The sequence below is a fragment of the Lepidochelys kempii genome, chromosome 7, assembly GCF_965140285.1.
Source record: "Lepidochelys kempii isolate rLepKem1 chromosome 7, rLepKem1.hap1, whole genome shotgun sequence".
Classification (NCBI taxonomy): Eukaryota; Metazoa; Chordata; order Testudines; family Cheloniidae; genus Lepidochelys; species Lepidochelys kempii.
In genome coordinates this window covers 53,642,206-53,665,722 of record NC_136386.1, presented here as the reverse complement: position 1 = coordinate 53,665,722, position 23,517 = coordinate 53,642,206, and the positions used below count along the sequence as shown (strand labels likewise).

The 23,517-nt window shown below is 44.0% G+C and overlaps 1 protein-coding gene across 19 annotated transcripts in view; it reads left to right on the top strand.

Moving 5' to 3' along the window:
- The window catches only part of USP54 (ubiquitin specific peptidase 54), a 279,027-nt gene that overhangs the window by 128,140 nt on the left and 127,370 nt on the right, over positions 1–23,517 (top strand). For 18 of the 19 annotated variants that reach the window (XM_073352837.2, XM_073352834.2, XM_073352844.2 and 15 more), the window contains one exon: positions 3,819–3,911. In XM_073352837.2, coding sequence (XP_073208938.2) covers positions 3,819–3,911 — 93 coding nt within the window. Of the gene's footprint in view, positions 1–3,818; positions 3,912–23,517 lie in introns of those variants that run through there. The other variant, XM_073352846.2, reaches the window with a different exon arrangement.

The window sequence follows — 23,517 nt, the reverse complement described above, 5'->3', positions numbered from 1 at the left end:
AATGGGGCCCTAATCTCATCTGGCAACTCTAGATATTACTGTAGTACAAACAAATAATATAGGTGGAAGGTCTAGTGAATAGTTTACGGGCCTAATATCCTATGAAATACCAGGGCTCAAAACAAATGGAATCTAGCACTGGAAAGATGAGATTACCCGTGGCATATATTTCCATTTCTTTTGGGTCATGAGATTTTGTACATTAAATTTGTAAAGCACGAATTACTGTCTTCCTCACCAAACTTCAATTCTCACCCGATTTTAGTGCTTGCTTGGTATCTAATGAACTGCTTGATGCTGTACAGCAGTCTGAAAACTTGGAATCCTATCCTTCAAATAGCATACTCTGTTAATCTTTAAACTCTAATTGGTCAAAAGAGATTGGATGCTAAAAATATTGAAGTGGGATGTAAAAAGGAAGACGGTAATCAGAATGACCAGATTTTAAAGCTGTATCTCATATTTCATTAAAATAGTGTCTTCGATATTTTTATTGTGGAATGTTAAATTTGTAAAATGTAAACTTAAATCTGAGAGACTGTTTGAATTATTGCTGCTGCTTATGATATAGGTAGTTCCTGTTTTTACATTTGAGAGGAGCAACAATTACCTCATGCAGTTAAATTTAAAAAAAATACTGGATTCTTTCCTAAATGCAATATTTTCTCCCCTTTGTTCAGTCTGACATAGCTCTTCTTGAGTTTTGTATGTCATGAGGAGCAGCAAAGATTTCCACAGTCTCACAGGAAGGGCTACAACTCAAGTACAAATATTAACTTTTATGTTTTGAACTTTTGGGAAGCTTCACAAATTTAATAACAAATACAATACAGGCAAGCTAGGCCTATGGGCTACAATATATAATAAAAACATATAAGAAAAAATACAGGGTAGATTTCATTTAAATCAAATTGATTTAAATCATGATTTAAATCACTAGTCAGGAAGACTCAATTTAATGATGATTTTCTACATAAAAGTGCATTCTTGGTGGTGGTGGTTATAACCTTAATTCATATTCTTCACAACTCAGAGATAGATGTAGTGGGTTTCATTTTTAGAAGGTACACACTATACATTTTTAAACAGTGATTTATTCTGAAAACTTTTCAGATTAGTTTTACAGCTATATCAGAAAATGAATGATTGTTTGGTTATCTCATATACCAAAGGTAATTGAAGCAGATATTTATGAAGTCATTGGGAGGTGAACTATCTCCAATTCAACAGGTTACTCATTAATATTTGGAGGATTTTCTTGACAGGTTGTATTAGGAGGAGAACATCACCAGGCAGACATTTTAAATTGTTTTATTTAACTAAAACAACATTATGTATTCTGGATTTTTTTCTTCAACAGCAAACATACAATATTTTAACAAAACAAGCATATGTCCTTTCTCACATTTGTCTCCAGACTTCTTCTCCTTGTCCAAATCTATTCTGCCCCCAACAATCTTCTATTCATTGAACTTTTTGAAACTTTGCACTTTTAGAGAGAGGTAAGGGATTGACTCTGTGTACACAAATTTGCAGAGGGACAATAGAGTTGTCTGTTATTTCTTACCTCTTTATATTTATTTACAAACATTTTTGCTGTTAACAAGCATGTTATCTCTGGAGACACAAATCCACAGTTTGAGAACTGCAAAACTAAGCATCTCTGATGGTATCTTCTAGACTGAGCATGGAGTCTATATAGAAAGATTTACCTAAATAATCTATACAGAAGCCTGTGGAACCCCACAAAATTGGGTCCCTAATCCATGAACTATTGGAACTCATTTACAAAACTTTTTTTAAACATTACATGAATATATTGTTTTATACTATAGAATTAGAATTTATAATCCCTATATAATTCCATGATGAGATATCTTTGGGCTATAATGTACCTTAATTAAAACTATAGATGGCTTTTTTTCCTCAAAAAGCATTTTATCAAAAAAAAATCTGATTTAAATAAAACAGATTTTTTAAAATATCATTGATTTTTATCCACCCTGAAAAAATACTTTTACACTTGTAAACTTGTGCTCTAAGTTCCATTACTTAACAAATTGCCAGGACTGGAATCACTTTGGGAGACCAGGATCAATAACTTTTCCAGCAAGTTATCCTTGGTCAGCAACCAAAAAGAAAATGTACACGCCTGTGCATATGCTGTGGAAGCATTTAGTCAGTTAAATGCACAATGCAATTTGGGTCGAGTTTCTTTTAGCACACTGCCTTAAAGATACTGCTTCTTGATGTTGGATATTGAGTGCTGGGTATACACTAAGGCCCAATTAATATTAGTTGAAATTAAGCTAGTTATCAACAATCATATTTATTTATAATTATTGTTATACTGTATAATGTCTTTAGTCAGAGATTGAAAACATTCAGAAAGGTTAATATTATCACAGTTTTTCAGAGGTGGACGCTGAGACACAGAAGTCAAGTGATTTGCCCAAGGTCACTGTTTCAGTGGTAGAGCTGGGAAGAAAACCCAGTTCTAACTTTTATCTAATTTTGCCTATAATTTAACCTATATGCTAGCAACAACCAATTGTAAACACTTTTGATGCTAACACATGATAGTAAATACCATGATTTCTATGCGGGGTGGGTGGGGTGGGGGAATACCCATCCACATTGATCAGGGCTAGAACATTTCCAGTAGCAACTGTGTGTAAATATGATTGTTGCTAGTTTGATTTCAGCTGCAGTGGAGATAGAACAGTACTGTTATGGCCAGTAAGAGCCAGTTTATCTGTGCAGCAGCCACTCATAGAGTAATGGGTCTTTAGTTCTTCCAGCCAGAGTGTTGGGGCTAAGATGAAATGCTGAACAAAGGGTAAGTAATTTATAGGTCACCACAACCAGAACATTAGGACTGACAAATTATTAAACAGTTTTTCCTGTGAAGAGTATACATTCTTCAGAGTGCCCACATTGCTTGCAGACAGGTTCTGTAGTTGGTCAGCAAACTCATGCGGGGAAAAACAGGAGAATGAAGTCTCTGGGAATTGGAAGAAAGACCATCCCATCATTTTGGTGACAATGATTAATTTTTTTTAGATTAGATTTTCTTAGGCTATGTCTGCACTCCCACTACTGTCGGTAAAACTCTGATCCGTCAGGGGTGTAGAAAAAACCCCCACCGTCCTGACAGACACAAGTTTCACCGACAGACTTGGTGGTGTGGACAGCTGGAGAGCTCTCTACATAGAGCGGCTACGTGGGAGACCTTCCAGCAGCACAGCTGAAGCAGTACAGCTGTGCCGCTGTAAGGTCTATAGTGTAGACGTAACCTGAATCTCCTGTTATCTAATGCCATTATATTACTCACTTTCCAGCATGGAAACTCAGCTGCATCTACTAAAATTGGGAATATGTCCATAAATATGCTGACAGAAAAGGAGTATGCAAGCAATACAATGTAGTATTAGCCCCTTTTCTCCCTAGAACTGTAAACTCAAAACACCTGAGTCTCCGCCTGCCCATCTTGTGGCTGAGCAATTCCACAGCAAAAGGCTTGAAGATTTAAAAGCGTGTTATGGGATCTGAATCCACCCCAGGAGAATTACAGCCTTAGTTAAGCGTGTGAGAGAGATGCTGAGGGATGTTCTGTTAGACAGCATGGGTAGTAAACTAGTATCTATAACTGGAAACACGTAGGGCAAGAAAAATGAAAGGCATGTCTTGTTAATGAATAGTTTCAATGCATGAATGCTTTTTGGAAATATTTGGATTGTATAATTTTAGTTAAAATCTTGTGCAAGATTTTCCTATTCAGATTAATAAAATAACCTGTGCTTCCTTTTGCTTTACAGGTTCTTTGGCACCTGGATATCTTCCGTCGCAGCTTCCGACAGATCACGACGCACAAGTGCATGGGAGATTCTTGCATTTTTTGTGCTCTTAAGGTAAGAGATGGGAGCAAAAAAAGAAAAACAGTTTGGAAAAATTGGAATTTTTTAACAGAGATTGTATTTGTGGCTTGCATTTAGTTAACCATTGACACAGCGACTGGTGAGAAGGAAAGTAAATCTACTTAGATGCAGGCTGCAGAGAGTCATAAGATATAATGCCATACCTTCAGGATATTCAGCCAATGGGTTGTGAGAATGTCATGTTTCTGTCTTGAGTTTCCTCCATTAAATGTGTAATTACTCTCTATCCTTCTGCTAATGGAGTTCTACATGAAGCTGACAGGAGCCTCCATCTTATGTGAATAGTTTAATTAATTTCTCAAACTCAGTTGTATTTTCTAATTTGACTTTTTGATTTATAATTATTATTCTCAGCATAGTCAGTGTCCTCCTCAGTACCTGCCTTTCCATAAGAGCTGCTTAAGAAACTAGTTTCAAAGTCAGAAGTTAAGTAATAGAGAGAAAAGGTGAATATGCAGCATCAGTGAGTGTATCACCAGTGTTGGTCAGTTATTATGATAACAGAGAGTGGAAACAATTCTAACAAGAAACGATGTATATAGTTTGGGGGGAAGTGTGTCTCTTGCCTATGAAGCCTTCAGGCTAAAAGTCTTTTTCAGTTTAAAACTGTTGGGGGGGAATTTTTCTGAGATGATATTGGACTGTGGTAAAGCTGACTCGAGGCTTCTCTCACCAGCCTTATGAGTATTAAGAATATAGTACACACCTTTAGGGAACCTGTTCACAGACACTATTATTAAACCTATTTCACAAGAGGAGAAACAGGTAGTTAAATATCATAGACATGGGCATGGGAGTAAGGAATTCTGGATTCAGATGTTGGTTCTGACACTAACTGGCTTTGTAACCTTGAGTAAATTACTTAGGCCTACATTTGCAAATGTGTCTTAATTTTGGAAGCCTCCAGTTTTGGGTGTCCAGCTTGAGATGCTTGGTTTGCTGAGAACCCACAACTCCAATTAAAGTCAATAGAAGCAACGGACATTCAGGACCTCTACGAATCAGGAAAATTAGTCGACATACTTGAAAATGTATACTGCAGCCTCCCTGAGTGGCAGTTTCCCCATCTGTAAAAATGGGGCAGTGATATTTACCTAACTGTCCAATTGGTTGAAAGGCCTAAATAAATTAATTGTATTGTGGTAGCACCTGGAGGTCCTAATCCTGTTTTGCTAAGCCCTTTACAGACACATAACAAAAAGATGGTCCCTGCTCCAAAGAGCTTACATCCTAAGTATGAGACAACAGATTGGTACAATAAAGTGGCAGGGGGGAGCACAAGGTAATAGTGAGATTATAATAAGTGAAACAGGCAGTAATCCCAGTGTGCTAGCTGTCTAACCATTTTTGAGTGACTTGTAGGCATCATGGCAGAGACAAGTTTAAAGGATGAATTTGAAGGAGGGTAGTATATTGGCATGGTGGATTTTTACAGAAGGGAACTCCCATGCATAGGGACAGCAAGGGAGAAAGCATGATGTCAAATTTTCCATGTGTACATGGACAATGAAAATTTGATATGGAACAGAGGTGAGTGTCAATGGTTCTATACCAGTGGTTTTCAACCTTTTTCAAGACCCCTACACAATTTCAAATGGCGGTGCGGACTCCTTTGGAAATATTGAACATAGTCTGCAGACTCCCAGTGGTCTACAGGCCACAGTTTGAAACCACTGCTCTGTGAGAGGAGGTAGGTAGAACTTGGCTAAGCCATGAGGGGTGGCACATAGTTTGTGATTATGGAGGAAAGAGGGAGTCATTGGAGGGACAAAAAGGAGGAGGTGATGTGATTAAAACAATGAACCAGAAAATAATTGCAGCAGCATTTTGAATGCTCCCTTGAATGCAAGATACGCTATTGTTAAGCCCAGGAAGGGAGGAGGTTTCAGTAGCTGAGGAGCAAGATAATGAAGGCCTGGATGGAAGTTGCAACTGTGTGGATGGAGTGGAAAGGCCGAATATTAGAGATGTTTTATAGGAAGAAGTGGCAAGATTTGGACACGGCATGGATGTATGGGATTAGAGAGAAAGCTGAGTTGAAGATGATAGATTATGGCCCTGAGGGACAAGGAGGATGGTGGTGAGGTCTGTGGTAACCAAGAATGAGAGGACGGAAGAGGGCTTAAGGGAAAAGATCAAGGAATTAAGTTTTGTCTGCGCTGAGTTTTAAGCTAACAGCAGGACTTCACAAGGAGAAATCAAATTCAGGGTGAGATTTTAGTTTGAATAAAAGTAGCTCCAAAATGGAGCTCTGAGTTATCAGTGTAAAGATTATAGTTGGACATGTTTTTGAATGAGGTCACCAAGAGAGACTGTGTAAAGAGAGAAGAAGAGGGGAATACTGAATATTGGACTGTGGATGAAGAGGATCCTCTGAAGGAAACATGGAATGATTAGAGAAGTAGGAGAACCAGGAGAGGAAAGAGTCATGAAAACCAAGGGAAGATGAGTCATCAAGAAGAGTGTGGTTGGCTGGTGTCAAAGGCAGCCGATAGCTCAAGGAGGATAAGGATTTGAGTTTAGTTTACAAAGTAAATGTTTGTGAAGTGTATGGAAGTTCACAATGTTTGTTAAAGCTAGTTAGTGGCAGATGGGAGCCCAAAACTTAAAAGATCTGAGTTTATATCCCTGTGCTTATTCTTAAAAACATGTGGAAAGGCACCACTTGGTCCTCTTCCTCCCATCTTTGTATGATTGAAAATACCTATATTTATGGGTTTCATATCTGAAGTCAATATACATGCTACGTTAACCACAGTCTTTAGCAAGCTTTCATCAGAGCTTTTGCACCATACAGAATTCCAAAATTCTTTCACCCAGTTCAGGAAGCTTACATCCAGTTGGTGCAGTGTTCCTATGCATTATGAAAGCCCGGAGGCAGAGTTAAGAACTCAGCAGAGTTTATGTATTAAACCATTTTTAGTAAGTAAATTATTCCCTCCAAGAAACATCCCTAAATGTAGTTAAAAGCACCAGTACTTGGCAAGAAAGAAAGGGGGGGCGGGGAGAAAAGAAAAAGGGAGGGGGAATAGAAACTCCAGATTAGATTTAATCCAAGCCAAAATCTTGTAATTGTTTCTCATTCTAAAAACCAGTTCTTTGTTGGTGGAATACTGAGTTAGAAATCCTCTTAGGGAACTTTAATGCTAGAGTTGGCCAAGATTCTAATGTATGAAGTAGCACCACTGGGAAGGAAGGAGTGGGTAAGACCAATTCCAACGGCATCCTTCTACTCAGCAAATGTGCAGAGCATGATTTTATGATCACAAACATAATCTTCAGACAAAGAAACAAATACAAAACAACTTGGCAACACCCCCACTCAAAACAATGGCACCTCCTAGACTATGTCATTTTAAGAACAAGGGATATAAGAGATGTCCAAATCATCCGTGTTATGAAAGGAGCCAATGATTGCTGGACTGACCACTCCCTGATGAGGTCAGTAACATCCATCGGGATTGCACCGAAACATAGAAAGCAATCCAAATCACACAGATGGCAATACAACATCCAAAGACTTCAATCCTCAGTACACCAAGAGAACTTCCAAACACTCCTCAGTGAAAAACTGGCCATACGCAAACCTGGAAATTACAACACAAGTGTCGAAGAAGACTTGGAAGCCCTGAAATAGACCATCCATGAGGTTTGCGAGGAATCCATTGGCTTTGATACCCGCTGCCATCAGGACTGGTTTGACAACAACAACGCTGAGATTACAGCCCTTTTGGACCAGAAGAGAAAAGCTTTCTGCGACTGGCAAAACCAACCACTACCCAGTCAGAAGCAGAGCACTTTCCATCAGCTCAAAGCTGAAGTTCAAAGGACGCTCTGAGAAATCAAAAACAAATGGTGGGAGGACAAAGCAAAAGAAATCCAAACATTCCCTGACAGACATGATATGCAGAGCTTTTTTTGTGAGACAAAGACCCTGTATGGACCACGCTCAAGTGGCCTCACATCTCCGAGATCAGAAGATGGTAGTGCCCTTCTTAAAAATAACAAATCCATCAAAGAGTGCTGGAAGGAAATCATCAAAAGCTTCTAAATTGAGAATTGACTGTGACTGATGACACCATTGACTCTATCCCTCAGCACCCAATCTGGGAAACTCTTGCCAACCCACCAATATCTGAAGAGGTCTGCAAAGCAATTAAACAAATGAAAAACAATAAAACACCAGGTCCTGATGGCATACCAGCTGAAGTACTGAAAGTGGGGGGAGAAGCACTGACTAACAAAAAGAAAAGGAGGACTTGTGGCACCTTAGAGACTAACAAATTTATTTGACCATAAGCTTTCGTGAGCTACAGCTCACTTCATTGGATGCATTCAGTGGAAAATACAGTGGGAAGATTTATATACACAGAGAACATGAAACAATGGGTGTTATCATACACACTGTAACGAGAGTGATCAGGTAAGGTGAGCTATTACCAGCAGGAGAGCGGGAGGGAAGAAACCTTTTGTAGTGATAATCAAGATGGGCCATTTCCAGCAGTTGACAAGACCATCTAAGGAACAGCGTGGGGAGGGGAATAAACATGGAGACCCATCACTCTCACAGATATTGGGAGACAGGCCAGTCCTTGCTCCTGAAGCAAGGACTCACCAGCAACCACACACCACACAACAGAACCACTAACCCAGGAACCTATCCTTGCAACAAAGCCCGTTGCCACCTGTGTCCACATATCTATTCAGGGGACACCATCATAGGGCCTAATCACATCAGCCACACTATTAGAGGCTCGTTCACCTGCGCACTTCAATCTCTCTGGTCACTCAATTACAGACCTAAAAGTGGCAATTCTTCAACAAAAAAACTTCAAAAACAGACTCCAATGAGAGACTGCTGAATTGGAATTAATTTGCAAACTGGATACAATTAACTTAGGCTTGAATAAAGACTGGGAGTGGATGGGTCATTACACAAAGTAAAACTATTTCCCCATGTTTATTCCCCCCCTCCACCCCCCACTGTTCCTCAGACATTCTTGTCAACTGCTGGAAATGGCCCACCTTGATTATCACTACAAAAGGTTTTCTCCCCCCCCCCCCACTCTCCTGCTGGTAATAGCTCACCTTACCTGATCACTCTCATTACAGTGTGTATGGTAACACCCATTGTTTCATGTTCTCTGTGTATATAAATCTCCCCAATGTATTTTCCACTGAATGCATCTGATGAAGTGAGCTGTGGCTCATGAAAGCTTATGCTCAAATAAATTTGTTAGTCTCTAAGGTGCCACAAGTACTCCTTTTCTTTTTGCGGATACAGACTAAAATGGCTGCTACTCTGAAAACTGACTAACAAGCTTCACTTGCTGCTCCTCAAACTCTGGCACACCGAAGAAATCCTTGCCGACTTATGTAAGGCTAACATCATCACCATTTTCAAAAAGGGAGACAGGGCCGACTGTGGCAACTATTGAGGCATTGCCCTCCTCTCCTCTTGCTGGAATCTTGCTGAATCCCCTGCTTCCTGTTGCAGAGGAAGTACTTCCAGAGTCCCAGTGTGGCTTCAGACCATCATGAGGTGCAACCAGCATGATTTCCGCAGCCAGGCAGATCCAGGAAAAATGTCAAGAACACCACCAGGAGCTGTATATGAACTTTATCGGTCTGACCAAAGCCTTCGACTCTGTCAACCGTGAGGCTCTGTGGAAAATCATGTCAAAGTTTGGTTGCTCAAGGAAATTTATCATTATTGTAAGATTCCGCCATGACCAGATGACTGCCTCCATCTTGTGCAGTGGCTCTACCTCTGAGCCCTTTCTCATCTGAACTGGCGTAAAACGAGGTGGTGTACTGGGACCCACCCTTTTCTCTTTTTTCTTAGCAGCTATGAAAACACTAACCCAACACCATCTGCCACAGGGCATTGGCATCCAGTATTGGATTAACTTCAACCTTTCTCATCTCCATGCCAGAACTAAAGAAATATCGGCAACAGTAACCAAATTCCAGTGCACAGATGATTGTGCTGTAGTTGCACACTCAAGGAAGGATCTAAACTTCCCTTAATTGCTTCTCTGAAGCTTACAAAAGCCTAGGGCTAACTCTGAACATCAGCAAAACAAAAGTTCTCCACCAGCCAGGCCCCGGTCAAACATCAGACCCAGCAAGGAAGATCTACATCAACAAAGAAAATTGAAAAATGTAGAATACTTTCCTATCTTGCCAGCCATCTCTCACAGAGGGCAGGCATAGACATCGAGATTCAGCACAGAATTCACTGTGCCAGCCTAGCCTTTGGCAGACTGTCTCACCGGGTGTTCAACAATCACAACATCCGAACACATACTCGACTTTTAGTTTATAAAGTAGTGGTAATCCCAACTCTCCTCTACGGCTCTGAGACTTTGGTGACCTATAGAAAACACCTGAAAAACCTGGAACGCCAGCACCAGCACTTTCTTTGGAAGATCCTCAACATACAGTGGGAGGATCATCATACTAACGTCAGTGTCCTCACAGAAGCCAACATCTTCAGTGTTGAGGCCCTGATTATCCAGCACCAGCTGAGGTGGAGCGAGTACTACGCGCGCATGCCTTGATGTATGCTTATCAAAACAACTGCTCTATGCCCAACTCACTAAAGCAGAATGGAAACAGGGAGGCCAAAAGAAATGCTTTAAAGACACCCTCAAGATAAACATTGAGAGATGTGGCATCCACATCACACACTTGGAGAGAGAAGCCCAGGATAGGGATAACTGGTGAAAACTTGTCAGAGAGGGAACATCCACTTTTGAGGGAAATTGCCTTGCCCTGGTTGCAGAAAAATGCCAGAAAAGAATGGAAAGATAACTGTCATGCAGCAATTTTGACCCAACCCTGTCTTCCAACACCACCTGCAATGTCTGCCAATGAGGCTGTGGCTCAAGGATCGGACTCCTCAGTCACCAAAGGACCCATGAAAAACAAAATCTGTGAAAGAGATCATCCTCGACCTCGAGGGATCGCCAATGACTATGTAAAACTTCCAAACTCTATTCAATGGCTTTGAGGAGCTCTTCTGACTTTTATTGCCATGTGGTATGTAAAACTGTGCAAGAGAAAAATGAGTATGTAGAAATCTGTTTGTGATAAGTAGTAGAATTGTCTCATTCTTGAACACAACCAGCATACTTACCCTACAACTGCAAAATAGTGCACATACTGTTTTATCTGTTGTGATGGCAGGAAACCATCATTATTAATCTGTGCAAAATGCTGCTACACATGCATAAGCACTTGAGATTTTTCAGGTTACATTTTGTTACTATTTTATGCTTGCTATTTTGAAATGGAATATTAAGAGCTAGAGTAAAACTGAATTATAAAATACAGGAATATAATACAAAAGGAAAAAGCGAAGTCACTAGGTTATACTGGAGAGGCAGAAAATGAAGAGCCTCTTGCTACATGCTCATGGAAAGGAGACAAAAAACAAAAGATAGTTTTCAGACTTTTTCCTGGCTTCATGTAACCTTTGCAAGAGACACTGATACTACGGTGAGAGTACACTGTAAATAAATACCCAGATTGGTGTGTATATAATTATAGTGTAAGTAACTTTTATATCCATTTGACTTCAAAACCTTTTGGCCAGATGTTGGTCACATTGAGGAAACAAAAGACCTTGCATTAGTAGGAGCGTTGCCAGCAGATTGAGGGAAGTGATTATTCCCCTCCTTGGGGCACTGGTGAGACCACATCTCGAGTATTGTGTCCAGTTTTGGGCCCCTCTCCCCCAACTACAGAAAGAGTGTGGACAAATTGGAGAGAGTCCAGTGGAGTGCAACGAAAATGATTAGGGGGCTGGGGCACATAACTTACGAGGAGAGGTTGAGGGAACTGGGCTTATTTAGTCTGCCGAAAAGGAGTGAGGGAGGATTTGATAACAGCCTTCAAATAGCTGAAGGAGGGTTCTAAAGAGGATGGAGCTTGGCTGTTCTCAGTGGTGGCAGATGACAGAACAGGGAGCAATGGTCTCAAGTTACAATCATGGGCGGCGAGTTTTATGGGCCCGTGGTGCCTGGGCACCACGAATATTCCTGGTTCCCAGACACAGTGGGCCCAGCTCCAGCTCTGGTCTCTCCTTCGGCCCCACCTTCCGCCCCCGGGTGCCCCCTGGGCTATTTAAAACAGCCCGGGGCCCCACTCACCACTGGCAACGCAATGGAGCTGAGCAGCTTCCTGCCTGCTCGTTCCACGTGGCTGCTGGCCCCTCCCTGTGGCCCCTGGGCAGGGTGGGTCTGTGTTCTGCCTCAAGCGCCCCTGTGACCAATCGGAAGCTGTGGGGGCAGTGCCTGGGGGTAGCAGCGCATGGAGACCCGGCCCACCCTGCCTAGGAGCCTCAGGTAAGCGCCATACTCCTCATCCCTTTCCCACACATCCCCTCCCACCCCCAAATTCCCTCCCAGAGCCTGCACTCCCATCCCTTTCCCACACACCCCCTCTGACACCCAAACTCCTTCCCAGAGCCTGCACCCCTACCTCCGTACACCCTCCTGCTCCCAAACTCCATCCCAGAGCCCGTACCCCCATACCTTTCTCACCCCCCTCCCAGCCCCAAACTCTCTCCCAGAGCCTGTACCCTCATCCCCTCCTGCACCCCCACTCCTTGCCCTATCCCAGAGCCTACACCCAAGCTTCATCCCAGAGCCTGCACCCCATCAACCCCCCTCCTGCAACCCCACCCCCTGCCCCAGCCCGGAACCTGCACCCAGTACCCAAACTCCATCCCAGAGTCTGCACCCCAGACCCCCTCCCCCACCCAAACTCCCTCTCAGAGCCTAACCTCTCATCCATCCTTCACCCCAGACCACCTCCCCCACCCAAACTCCCTCCCAGAGCCGTAGGCAAGTGGTGGGGGGTGTTCTGGGCAGCACATTTCTACAAACCTGCCACCCCTGGTTGCAATGGGGGAGGTCTAGGTTGGATATGAGGAAAAACTATTTCACTAGGCGGGTGGGGAAGCACTGGAATGGGTTGCCTAGGGAGGTGGTGGAATCAAAGCTGTAGCTGGGATGATTTAGTTGGTGTTGGTCCTGCCTTGAGCAGGGAGTTGGACTAGATGGTGTCCTGAGGTCCCTTCCAACCCTAATTTTCTATGATTTGTCCATCAAGTCAGGTGTCCCATCTTCAGCAGTGGTCTATTCCTGATGCTTGAGGGAAAAGATCCTAGCTTCATAATGCTCTCTCAGTACAAATAACTAAAGCTGCAATCGTTTTAATTCTTGCCACATATTACTTGGCTTTGTTCATGAATTGATATGGAATCCATTTTGAAATCACTGCACGCCCAAATGGGCAACCAACCTTTTGAAGTAATCCGATATGTATACGTTTACGAAAGTCAGGTAGAAGGTACTTGTACTACAGCTTGCAGGCCCTCAGTTGGAATCACAAACACCATGCCAACCATGCACCTGAATTGTGGTGTTATAGTTTAAAGTTTCTCACTAACCCAGCTGTCTTTGCCACAGTGTGCAGTAGTGTCGCCGTGACATTAAAACAGCTTGCTGATTTATAATTAATGCTGAAGTCTGCTGTGCTCTAGTTTGTTTTGGTGTTTCTAGTGCATGACTTTGCTTTGGTGTCTGTTTATCTCAGCTCTTGGGGGGGGGGGGGGGGAAATCCGTCCACTGTACTGAGCTTGACACAAAGAGTTTGTTCTCCTTCCAGGGATTGTACTGGGAGCTCCAGTGCCAGGATGTAGGACAGAGTGGTTTTTGTTCTCAAAGAAGAATGCTGCATTGATCAATAAATTCCAGTGAGGCTGCTCTATTAGTAATTTTATCATGTGCAACAAAAGCAGGAAGAATGTGAATTTTCTTTGTAGAAATAGTGTTTTCTAAAGTGAAAGCTGAGGACAATAGCAAGTTTGATTACCTTCAGAAACAGAAAGGATTGTTGTTCAGGGTGCTGATTAGGTGCATATTTGGAGAGTGAAGATTTATTGTAAAAAGTTCCTGAAGTGTCTGAGAAATTGGTAGTATATTGGTTGGGAAAGTCGTCTTTATAGTGCTTTTTCCAAATGAGGCTATGACCCTATGGCAAAACAGGAGCAAAAATCTGTAAAATAAAAGTTTGTGTGTTTAATGGGTAGGGAATGGTTGGGAGACAGCACAAAGAAGATAGTGAGAGAAATAGATGAACAAGGTACCCAGGACTAGTCTATGCTAGAAGCGCTACATTGGTGCAGCTGGTGAAGATACTCTATATGCTGGTGGGAGAGAGCTAGGGTGACCATATTTCCCAAAGAGAGAACAGGACACCCCTAGCATGCTGTTGCCCGTTACTGGAACCCTTCGCTCCTCCCCTGCCCTGGGTCAGGCTGTTGCCCATCGATGGACCCCCTTGCGGGGGGGGGGGCACATTCTTTTGACCGGTCAGTGGAACTCTGCATCCCCATTCCTCCCACAAGGCTGTTGCCCGGTTGCTGGAACTCTTTGAACCCCCCCCCCCAGCCCACCCCATGTGAAGCTGTTGTCTGGTCACTGGAAACCTGCAGAGGGGAAGCCCACATGCTGGAACGCTGTTTCCCCCGCCCTGCCTCTCCCCTGTGGGGGGCTGACATCTCTGCTCACCCACTCCGCACCCCACTTTTTTTGATAAAAGTGGGCATTTGTCCTGTTTGCTCTTGCCAACTGATCAAGTCAGCAAGAGCAAACAGGACAAATGCCTTCTTTTGGGAAAAAAAGTTGGGATGGCCAGGGCAGGGCTTAAAAAAGGGATTGTCATGGCCAAAACAGGACGTATGGTCACCCTAGAGAGAGCTCTCCCATCAGCATATTAGCTACCACCTCTCGCAGAGGTGGAGTTATGTTGGCGGGAGAAGCTCTTCCGCCAACATAGCACTGTCCACACCAGTGCTTACATTGCTCAGCAGTGTGGCTTATTCACACCCCTGCAAGACTTAAGTTATACTGACATAAGTGGTAGTATGTACAAGCCTCCAAACTAGTATCATTGCAGTGATGGGTTCAGGAAGCAATATGGGACGAGGAGAGTAGTGAGGGACAGAAATTATGTAGAACCTTGAAGACAAAGACAAGACATTTGAACTTTGATGTGGTAGAGAAGGGGAAACAAGTGGAGAGATTCAGAGAAGAGTCTGATATGGTCAGATTGGGTAAAAAAGATGATTTTAGCAGCTGGGTTTTGTATGGACTGAAGCAGGGTGATGTGTATGTGAAAGACCAGGGAGTAGGAGGTTATCATACCAGTATAAGCAGAGGGCATGATCTGAGATTAAGAAAAGAGAAATTTAGTTTGGATAAGTTAAAGTGATAAAACTGCAAGGAATCTCCCTTCCACCTAATGGTGTGTGACAGGAAAGTCTTGCTCCAGTGAAAAGGTAAGCAAAGAGCCTATCCTGGAAAATACAGGGGAGGGAAAGCAGAAAGACAACATTTAAGTCTCTTGACTCCAATTGGGTACTTCTGTTAGGTCTCCGATAGACTAAAAATATTGCTGGGTTTAAACAGAGTGCTTAGAACAGTAAATGCACAACAGCATTATAACACAGGTTGATCATTCCTATGTGGACCAAGCTGCAGAATTACATAACAAAGTTATAACACTTAGTTTTTTTCCGCACTGTGTCCCTATGGATACTCCACTGTAGGTGTGTGTGTGGCAACGTGCTACCGATCGGAGAATTTCAATAGTGGTCCGTCCCACCTGCACACATGCAGCTCCCCACTTGCCATGGGGCTAGCCAGTGTGCTTGGGCATTTCCTCCTCAATTCCTTCTCAGCTGCCCCTGGCTAGAGACAGAGCTAAGAGCTGTCCCATCATGGATTAACTCCCTATAGTTTTGCAAATTTTAGCTTCCCTTGAAGCCTTTTAGTACCTTGTTTGTTTTAAGTTGGCCATGGCAAAAAAAGAAAAAGGGGAAGTGGGGGGAGAAAGGGTTTGCCTCCCACCAACCCTGGTGGTGGGGGGACCCTCCTGGACAAGGGTATGTCTGACTCTCCAGGCTTCAAAAAGTGCCTTAGCTGCAAATAATCTATCCCAGTTTTTGGATTGCAGTGCATTTGCTGCCTGGGGGAAAAGCACAATCCACAAAAGTGTGGTTGGTGCCATCAGTTAAAATCCAGGTCCAGGAAGGATAAAGAGTTAAGGCTTAAACTACTGCTCATGGAGTCGGCTCTTTAACCCTCGGAGTTATTACTTCAATCTTCTTTGTCAAAGGCAGGTGATTCCAAGGAGATGAGCCACTTACTCAAGACCTTCAGGTAGGCTAGCCCACCACCCCTTCCATCCAAAGCCCTGCCTGCCAGAGCCTCAAGCGCCAGGCCGCCGCCCCCTGCTGGCTCGATCTCCTCCACTCCCCAGTTGGCTCGACCCCCTCCATGCCCCGACTGGCCCCAATGCTGCACTGGGCCGCCCCGGCCCCTGACAGACCTGAGTTCAGACCTGCCTTTGGGAGCTGAGCCCCCGGTGCCCTGCCAGCTTCAGGTAGAGAGGGAGGGCAGTACCTTGGAGCTCAATATGGGCGGGGCACAGCATAGGCCAGGGGAGGCTTAGCCTGCCCTGGCCTATGATATCCGCCACCCATGCTCAAGACCACCAAGAAAAGGTCTGTGAGTCCCCATAATGAGCCTCGATCAAGCTGGAAATGATATCCAGCTCCATCAGTATGGACGGCACTGAAACTGTCTAGAGCTTGTAGCGAGACCACATGCGGTACCAAGCTGACAGAGCAAGTTGGTCTGCCCATAGACCAGCCGGGCACGGGCAAAGAAGTACCTGTACCGTGGGGGCTTGAAAAGCCTGGAAGATCAGCCTCAGTGAAGGCTACACGACGGCGTGGTCACCAGCACTGACCCTGTTGTGCGTGGCACTGACGGACCAAGGTCCATGTCTCTGACTCCATCAGTACGAGCCTCTTGGCGCTGACATCCGCACTGGTGGATTTCCAGTGCACAACAGATCTCTCCGTGTCTGACGCCCTTGACTTGCCCTTACTCAGTACCAGGGCTCCGATGCCGAGTTCTCCCAGAGCATTGGACTCAGTAAGATCTCCATGCTGCACACCACCTCTTTCCTCTTCAGAGTCAGAAAGAGAGGAAGAGGACTTGGATTCCCACCACTCATCGTACCCACCATACAAGTCCCAATTTCATCATGGACACCAGGCCTACTGTGCCCCGCCCCCCCACAACCCTCAATCTCCATGGTTTGGGCAGACATGGTACCAGCCCCCTACCCTTCCGGGCTGTACTAGTACCGGGGCAAGCCCAGGGGCAACAAGACTCCCAGGCCCCTCCAGTGGTATACTAGCAGCTAGGAGCCACCCTCCTTCAGCTGCGGCATCAAAGGGTTCGGAACCTCCTGAGCACCTGGGGAAGGAAGTTGAAGCTGAGGCAGAAAGGGAAGACATCCCTCAAGCTCGTCTCTCGTCGTCCTCACCTGATGAGGCGGTGATGCCGCCTCTGCCATCCATGGTGGATGATTTAAAATCATTCCAGGACTTGGCTCAGAGTGTGGCAGAAGCCCTGCAAATAACAGCTGCTCCGAGTGACTGAACCTCACCACAAACTGGTGGACATTCTACATTCCTCCACCTTTGCCAGAGTGGCCCTCCAAGTTAATGAGGCACTCCTGGATCCTGCCAGAGTTATGTGGCAGACCCCTGTGCCCATCCTGCTGACATGCAATCGGGTGGACAAAAGGTATTATGTGTCGGCCAAGGACACGGAATTTGTATTTTCTCATTTGCTTCCAAATTCATCATTGTGGATGCGGTTAATTGTTAAATGCCAATACCAGTTTAAATCCACCCCGTATGACCAAGATGGGAAATGCTTGGACCTGTTTGGCAGAAGAGCGTATTCATCAGCCACTCTTCAGTTCCAGGTGGCTAATTATCAGGCCTTGTTGGCTAAATATGACGACCAGAGCTATGTGAAACTAGATTCCTTTATTAATCAGCTCCAGACTCCTCAAAAGACCAATTTATGGCCATAATTAACAAGGGTCAGATGGTGGTGAAAACGTCTCTCCCGTCCACATTATATGCAACAGACATGGCAGCACATTCAAATTCCACAGCTGTGGTTGAGAGAAGGGCTTTGTGGCTGCAGTTGTCCGGCTTCCCTAAAGAGGTCCTAATCATGGCGGAGACCTTCCCTTTGAGGGAAATGAAGCTGTTCACTGAAAAGACAGACACATCTCTTCGCACATTGAAGGATTCTCGGACAATTCTTCGTTCCCTAGGGATATGCACACCGGCCTACAAGAGAAAATACAGTCCTCAGCCGTCGTTTAAGTCCCAGTCATCGCAGTACATGCCTCAGTGGTCGTCACAGAGATCCTATTAGCCACAGAGAAAGAAATCAAGATTCCCCAAGTGGAAGCACTCGAAACCACAACCAACTTTGTCTCAGCCCTCAAGCTCAAAATGGCATTTTTGACAGGTTGGTTGAGGTGCTTGTACAACACTCTATTTCAGAGTTCCACCGGTTGATTCTGTGGTAGAGAGGGAACTGAGGAGGAAATGCCTATGCACACTGACTAGTCTAGTGACAGGTGGGGAGCGGTGCATGTGGGACGGACTGCTATTGAAATACTTCAATCAGCAGCATGGGGCCGCACACACACCTACAGTGGAGCACTCATTGGGACACACATCTTGAAGAACCATTGTTACTGCACAAGGTGAGTAACTTCTTCCTCCTGTCCACACGGACAATGCGCAACTGTGTAGTTTGACACTGTGGTGCTTAAATATGTTGTTAAATGGCATAGAATAGATGTGTGAGCCTTTGCTGCTTAATGTAAAAATTAGGGCTGTTGATTTAATCACAGTTAACTCAAGCTATTAACTAAAAAAAAATTAACTGTGATTAAAAAAATTGTGATTAATCACGCTGTTAAATAGGATGACCAGATAGCAAGCGTGAAAAATCAGGATAAGGGGTGGGGAGTAATAGGTGCCTATATAAGACAAAGCCCCGAATATCAGGACTGTCCCTATAAAATCAAAACATCTGGTCACCCTGCTGTTTAAACAATAGAATACCAATTGAAATTTATTAAATATTTTTGATGTTTTTCTACATTTTCAAATATATTGATTTCTATTACAACACAGAATACAAGGTGTACTGTGCTCACTTTATATTGTTTTTTATTACAAATATTTGCACTGTGAAAATGATAAAAGAAATATTTTTCAGTTCACCTCGTACAAGTACTGTAGTGCAATCTCTTTATCGTAAAAGTGTAAGAATTTTTTTCGTTACATAACTGCACTCAAATGTAAAACTTTAGAGCCTACAAGTTCACTCAGTCCTACTTCTTGTTCAGCCAATTGCTAAGACAAACAAGTTTGTTTACATTTACGGGAGATACTGCTGACAGTTGCTTATTTACAGTATCACCTGAAAGTGAGAACAAGCGTTCTCATGGCACTTTTATAGCCAGCATTGCAAGGTATTTATGTGCCAGATATGCTAAACATTCATATGTCCCTTCATGCTTTGGCCAGCATTTCAGAGGACATGTTTCCGTGCTGATGATGCTAGTTAAAAAAATAATGCGTTAATTAAATTTGTGACTGAACTCCTTGGGGGAGAATGGTATGTTTCCTGTTCTGTTTTGCCTGCATTCCGTCATGTATTTCATGTTATAGCAGTCTCAGATGATAACCCAGTACAGTACATGTTTGTTTTAAGAACACTTTAACAGCAGATTTGAGAAAACGCAAAGAAGGTACCAATGTGAGATTTCTAAGGGTAGATACAGCACTCAACCCAAGGATTAAGAACCTGAAGTGCCTTCCAAAATCTGAGAGGGATGAGGCGTGGAGCATGCTTTCAGATGTCTTAAAAGAGCAACACTCCGATGTGGAAACTACAGAACCCAAACCACCAAAAAAGAAAATCAACCTTCTGCTGCTGGTGAATGGACTGTAAGGTGGCACCTTCTAGTCCATACTACTTTAACTTGCTGGCAAGAATACTGTGGGAGTCCGTATCAAAAGCTTTGCTAAAGTCCAGGAATAACATGTCCACTGCTTTCCCCTCATCCACAGAGCCAGTTATCTCGTCATAGAAGGCAATTAGATTAGTCAGGCATGACTTGCCCTTGGTGAATCCATGCTGACTGTTCCTGATCACTTTCCTCTCCTCTAAGTGCTTTAAAAGCGATTCCTTGAGGACCCGCTCCATGATTTTTCCAGGGACTGAGGTGAGGCTGACTGACCTGTAGTTCTCCAGATCTTCCTCATTCTCTTTTTTAAAGATGGGCACTACATTAGCCTTTTTCCAGTCATTCAGGACCTCCCCCGATCGCCATGAGTTTTCAAAGATAAAGGCCAATGGCTCTGCAATCACATCCACCAACTTCTTTAGCACCCTCGGATACAGCACATCCGGCCCCATGGACTTGTGCTCGTCCAGCTTTTCTAAATACTCCTGAACTGCTTCTTTCTCCACAGAGGGCTGGTCACTTCCTCCCCATACTGTGCTGCCCAGTGCAGTAGTCTGGGAGCTGACCTTGTTCGTGAAGACAGGAGCCGAAAAAGCATTGAGTACATTAGCTTTTTCCACATTCTCTGTCACTAGGTTGCCTCCCTCGTTCAGTAAGGGGCCCACACTTTCCTTGACTTTCTTCTTGTTGCTAACATACCTGAAGAAACCCTTCTTGTTACTCTTAATATCCCGTGCTATCTGCAATTTCAAGTGTGATTTGGCCTTCCTGATTTCACTCATGCATGCCTGAGCAATATTTTTATACTCCCTGGACATTTGTCCAATCTTCCACTTCTTGTAAGCTTCTTTTTTGTGTTTTAAGATCAGCAAGGATTTCACTGTTAAACCAAGCTGGTCTCCTGCCATATTTACTGTTCTTTCTACACATCGGAATGGTTTGTTCCTGCAACCTCAGTAAGGATTCTTTAAACTACAGCCAGCTCTCCTGGACTCCTTTCTCCTTCATGTTGTTCTCTCAGGGGATCCTGCCCATCAGTTCCCTGAGGGAGTCAAAGTCTGACCTTTGGTCAGGTGCCCACTCCTTTTCCTTTACCTGGGGAACTTTGTTAACCCTTTACAGGTAAAGCGAGCAGAGAACAGCCACTAAGAGGAATTTTATAGCTAACTGGCTGGCTGGGTGTCCATAAACGGGAGGTACCCCAACACTTTATTTATCACACGCCCCCCAAATCACAGATGGTGCTGGCCAGCCTGGGTCGGGTCAGGTTGGGTCCACACTGGCTGGGATTTCTTCCTGGAGGTTTAGTAAACAGAGTTAAAAAGATACATGCACCTCTAATTTTCTAACAATTACATGAAGAACTAAACTGTACTTTTTACATTTTAAGGATTACAATGACTTAGAATGCAGGGACATTTTTACCTCGCTGATTCTGGGAAACCTTCCCGGGAGAGTGCATCAGCCACTTTCTTAGAGGCTCCTGAAATGTGTTGTATCTCAAAATCAAAGTCTTGAAGAGCTAAACTCCACCAAAGAAGTTTTTTGTCAGTCTCTTTGACTGTGTGAAGCCACTTCAGTGCAGCAGGGTCAGTCTGCAGGTAGAACCGCCGTCCACAAATGTATGGGCGTAGCTTCTCCAGAGCATACACAATGGCATAACATTCTTTTTCTGAGATTGAACAGTGGCTTTCCCACTCAGAAAGATTTTTGCTGAGAAACACGACAGGTTGGAATTATTGATCTGGTCCTTCCTGCATTAAAACTGCTCCCATATCACGCTCGGACGCTGGTTATGACAAATAGTTGGTCGAAGTCCGGGGCCCTCAGTACAGGTTCAGATGTAAGGGCCGCCTTAAGCTGGTTGAGAAATGTCAGACAGCCTTTAGTCCACTGAACGGCAGTTGGCTGTCTTTTCCTGGTCAGGACTGTCAGTAGGGTGGAAAATTGCCTGTAGTGTAGTACAAATCGTTGGTAATATCCAGCCAAGGCCAAGAAGGATTGGACCTGTTTCTTTGATTTAGGGACAGGCCAATTTTGGATAGCATTTACCTTAGCTTGTAGGGGGTTGATCGTACCTTGACCCACCTGCTGTCCAAAGTACGTTACCTTGTTTAGGCCTATTTGATGCTTTTTGGCCTTAACTGTTAATCCTGCCTCCCTTATGTGCTGGAAGACAACTTGGAGGTGCTCCAGGTGTTTTGCCCATGAATCAGAGAAGATAGCCATATCGTCAAGGTAGGTGACTGCAAATTACCCAGATGCAGTCAGAAAGTTATCTACCAGTCTCTGGAAAGTGGTGGATGCATTTCGCAGTCCGAAAGGGAGCACATTAAATTCATACAACCCTACATGGGTGATGAAGGCGGGCCTTTTCTTGGCTCGGTCATCTAGCGGCACTTGCCAGTACGCCTCATTTAAGTCTAAGACTGAGATGAAATGGGCACGACCCAGTTTCTCCAATAGCTCATCTCTGGGTGGCATTGGATAGTTTTTTGGATGAGTTACATTATTTAGCTTATGGTGGTCCACACAAAAGCAGATTTCCCCATCTGGTTTGGGAACCAGAACCGCTGGAGAGGCCCATGCACTCTGAGAGGCCCATCTGTAACATGTCTTTGATTTCCCTTTTTATTGCAGTTTTGGCTTGAGGAGCCATCCGGTAGGGTTGGGCTCTAATTGGGTGAGCATAACCTGTGTCAATAACCATTCTCTCCGTCCTGGGATGGCTGAAAACATTGGCGCGAAGCTGGTGCACAGCTCCTGGATTTGCTGTCACTGCTTAAGCCCAAGGGTGATGGAAAAGCTCACCTTTTCTACACCACCATTGCTTTTTCCTTCATAGTAGACTTTTTCAGGCCACTCAGCATTGTCTTTCTCCTGGGCTGTAAATGGGAGAATCTTGATTTCTCAGGAATAAAAGGGCTTTAGAGAATTAACATGCTATACTTTAGGTTTTAGGGTTTGGTTTAAGAACACTATGAGGTAATTAACAGCTCCCAGGCGCTCTCGGACTATAAATGGCCCCTCCCACGATGCTTCCATCTTATTGGCCTGGAGCGCTTTCAGGACCATGACTTGGTCACCTACTCTGAAGGAACGCTCTCGGTCATGTTTATTATACCAGGCCTTTTGCTCTTGTTGAGCATCCTGTAGGTTTTCTTGAGCAAGGGCTAGAGAGTCCTTGAGGGTGTTTTGCAGGTTGGTTAGGAAGTCCAAAATGTTAGTTCCTGGAGATGATGTAACCCATTCCCATTGCTGCATGACCAACTGTAATGGCCCCTTAACTTCATGGCCATAAATGAGTTCAATGGGTGAAAACCATAAACTTGGATGTGGTACAGCCCTGTAGGCAAAGAGCAACTGCTGCAACACTAGGTCCCAATCATTGGAGTGCTCATTCACGAATTTACATATCATGGCCCCCAAAGTCCCATTAAACTTCTCCAGTAGGCCATTTGTTTGATGGTGGTAAGGGGTGGCAATCAAGTGGTTCACCCCATGAGCTTTCCCAAGACGTTTCATGGTCCCTGCCAGAAAGTTAGTTCCCGAATCTGTAAGGATGTCAGAGGGCCAACCTACCCTGGCAAAAATGTCTGACCATGCCTGGCTCATGCTTTTAGTCCTGGTGTTGCTTAAAGCT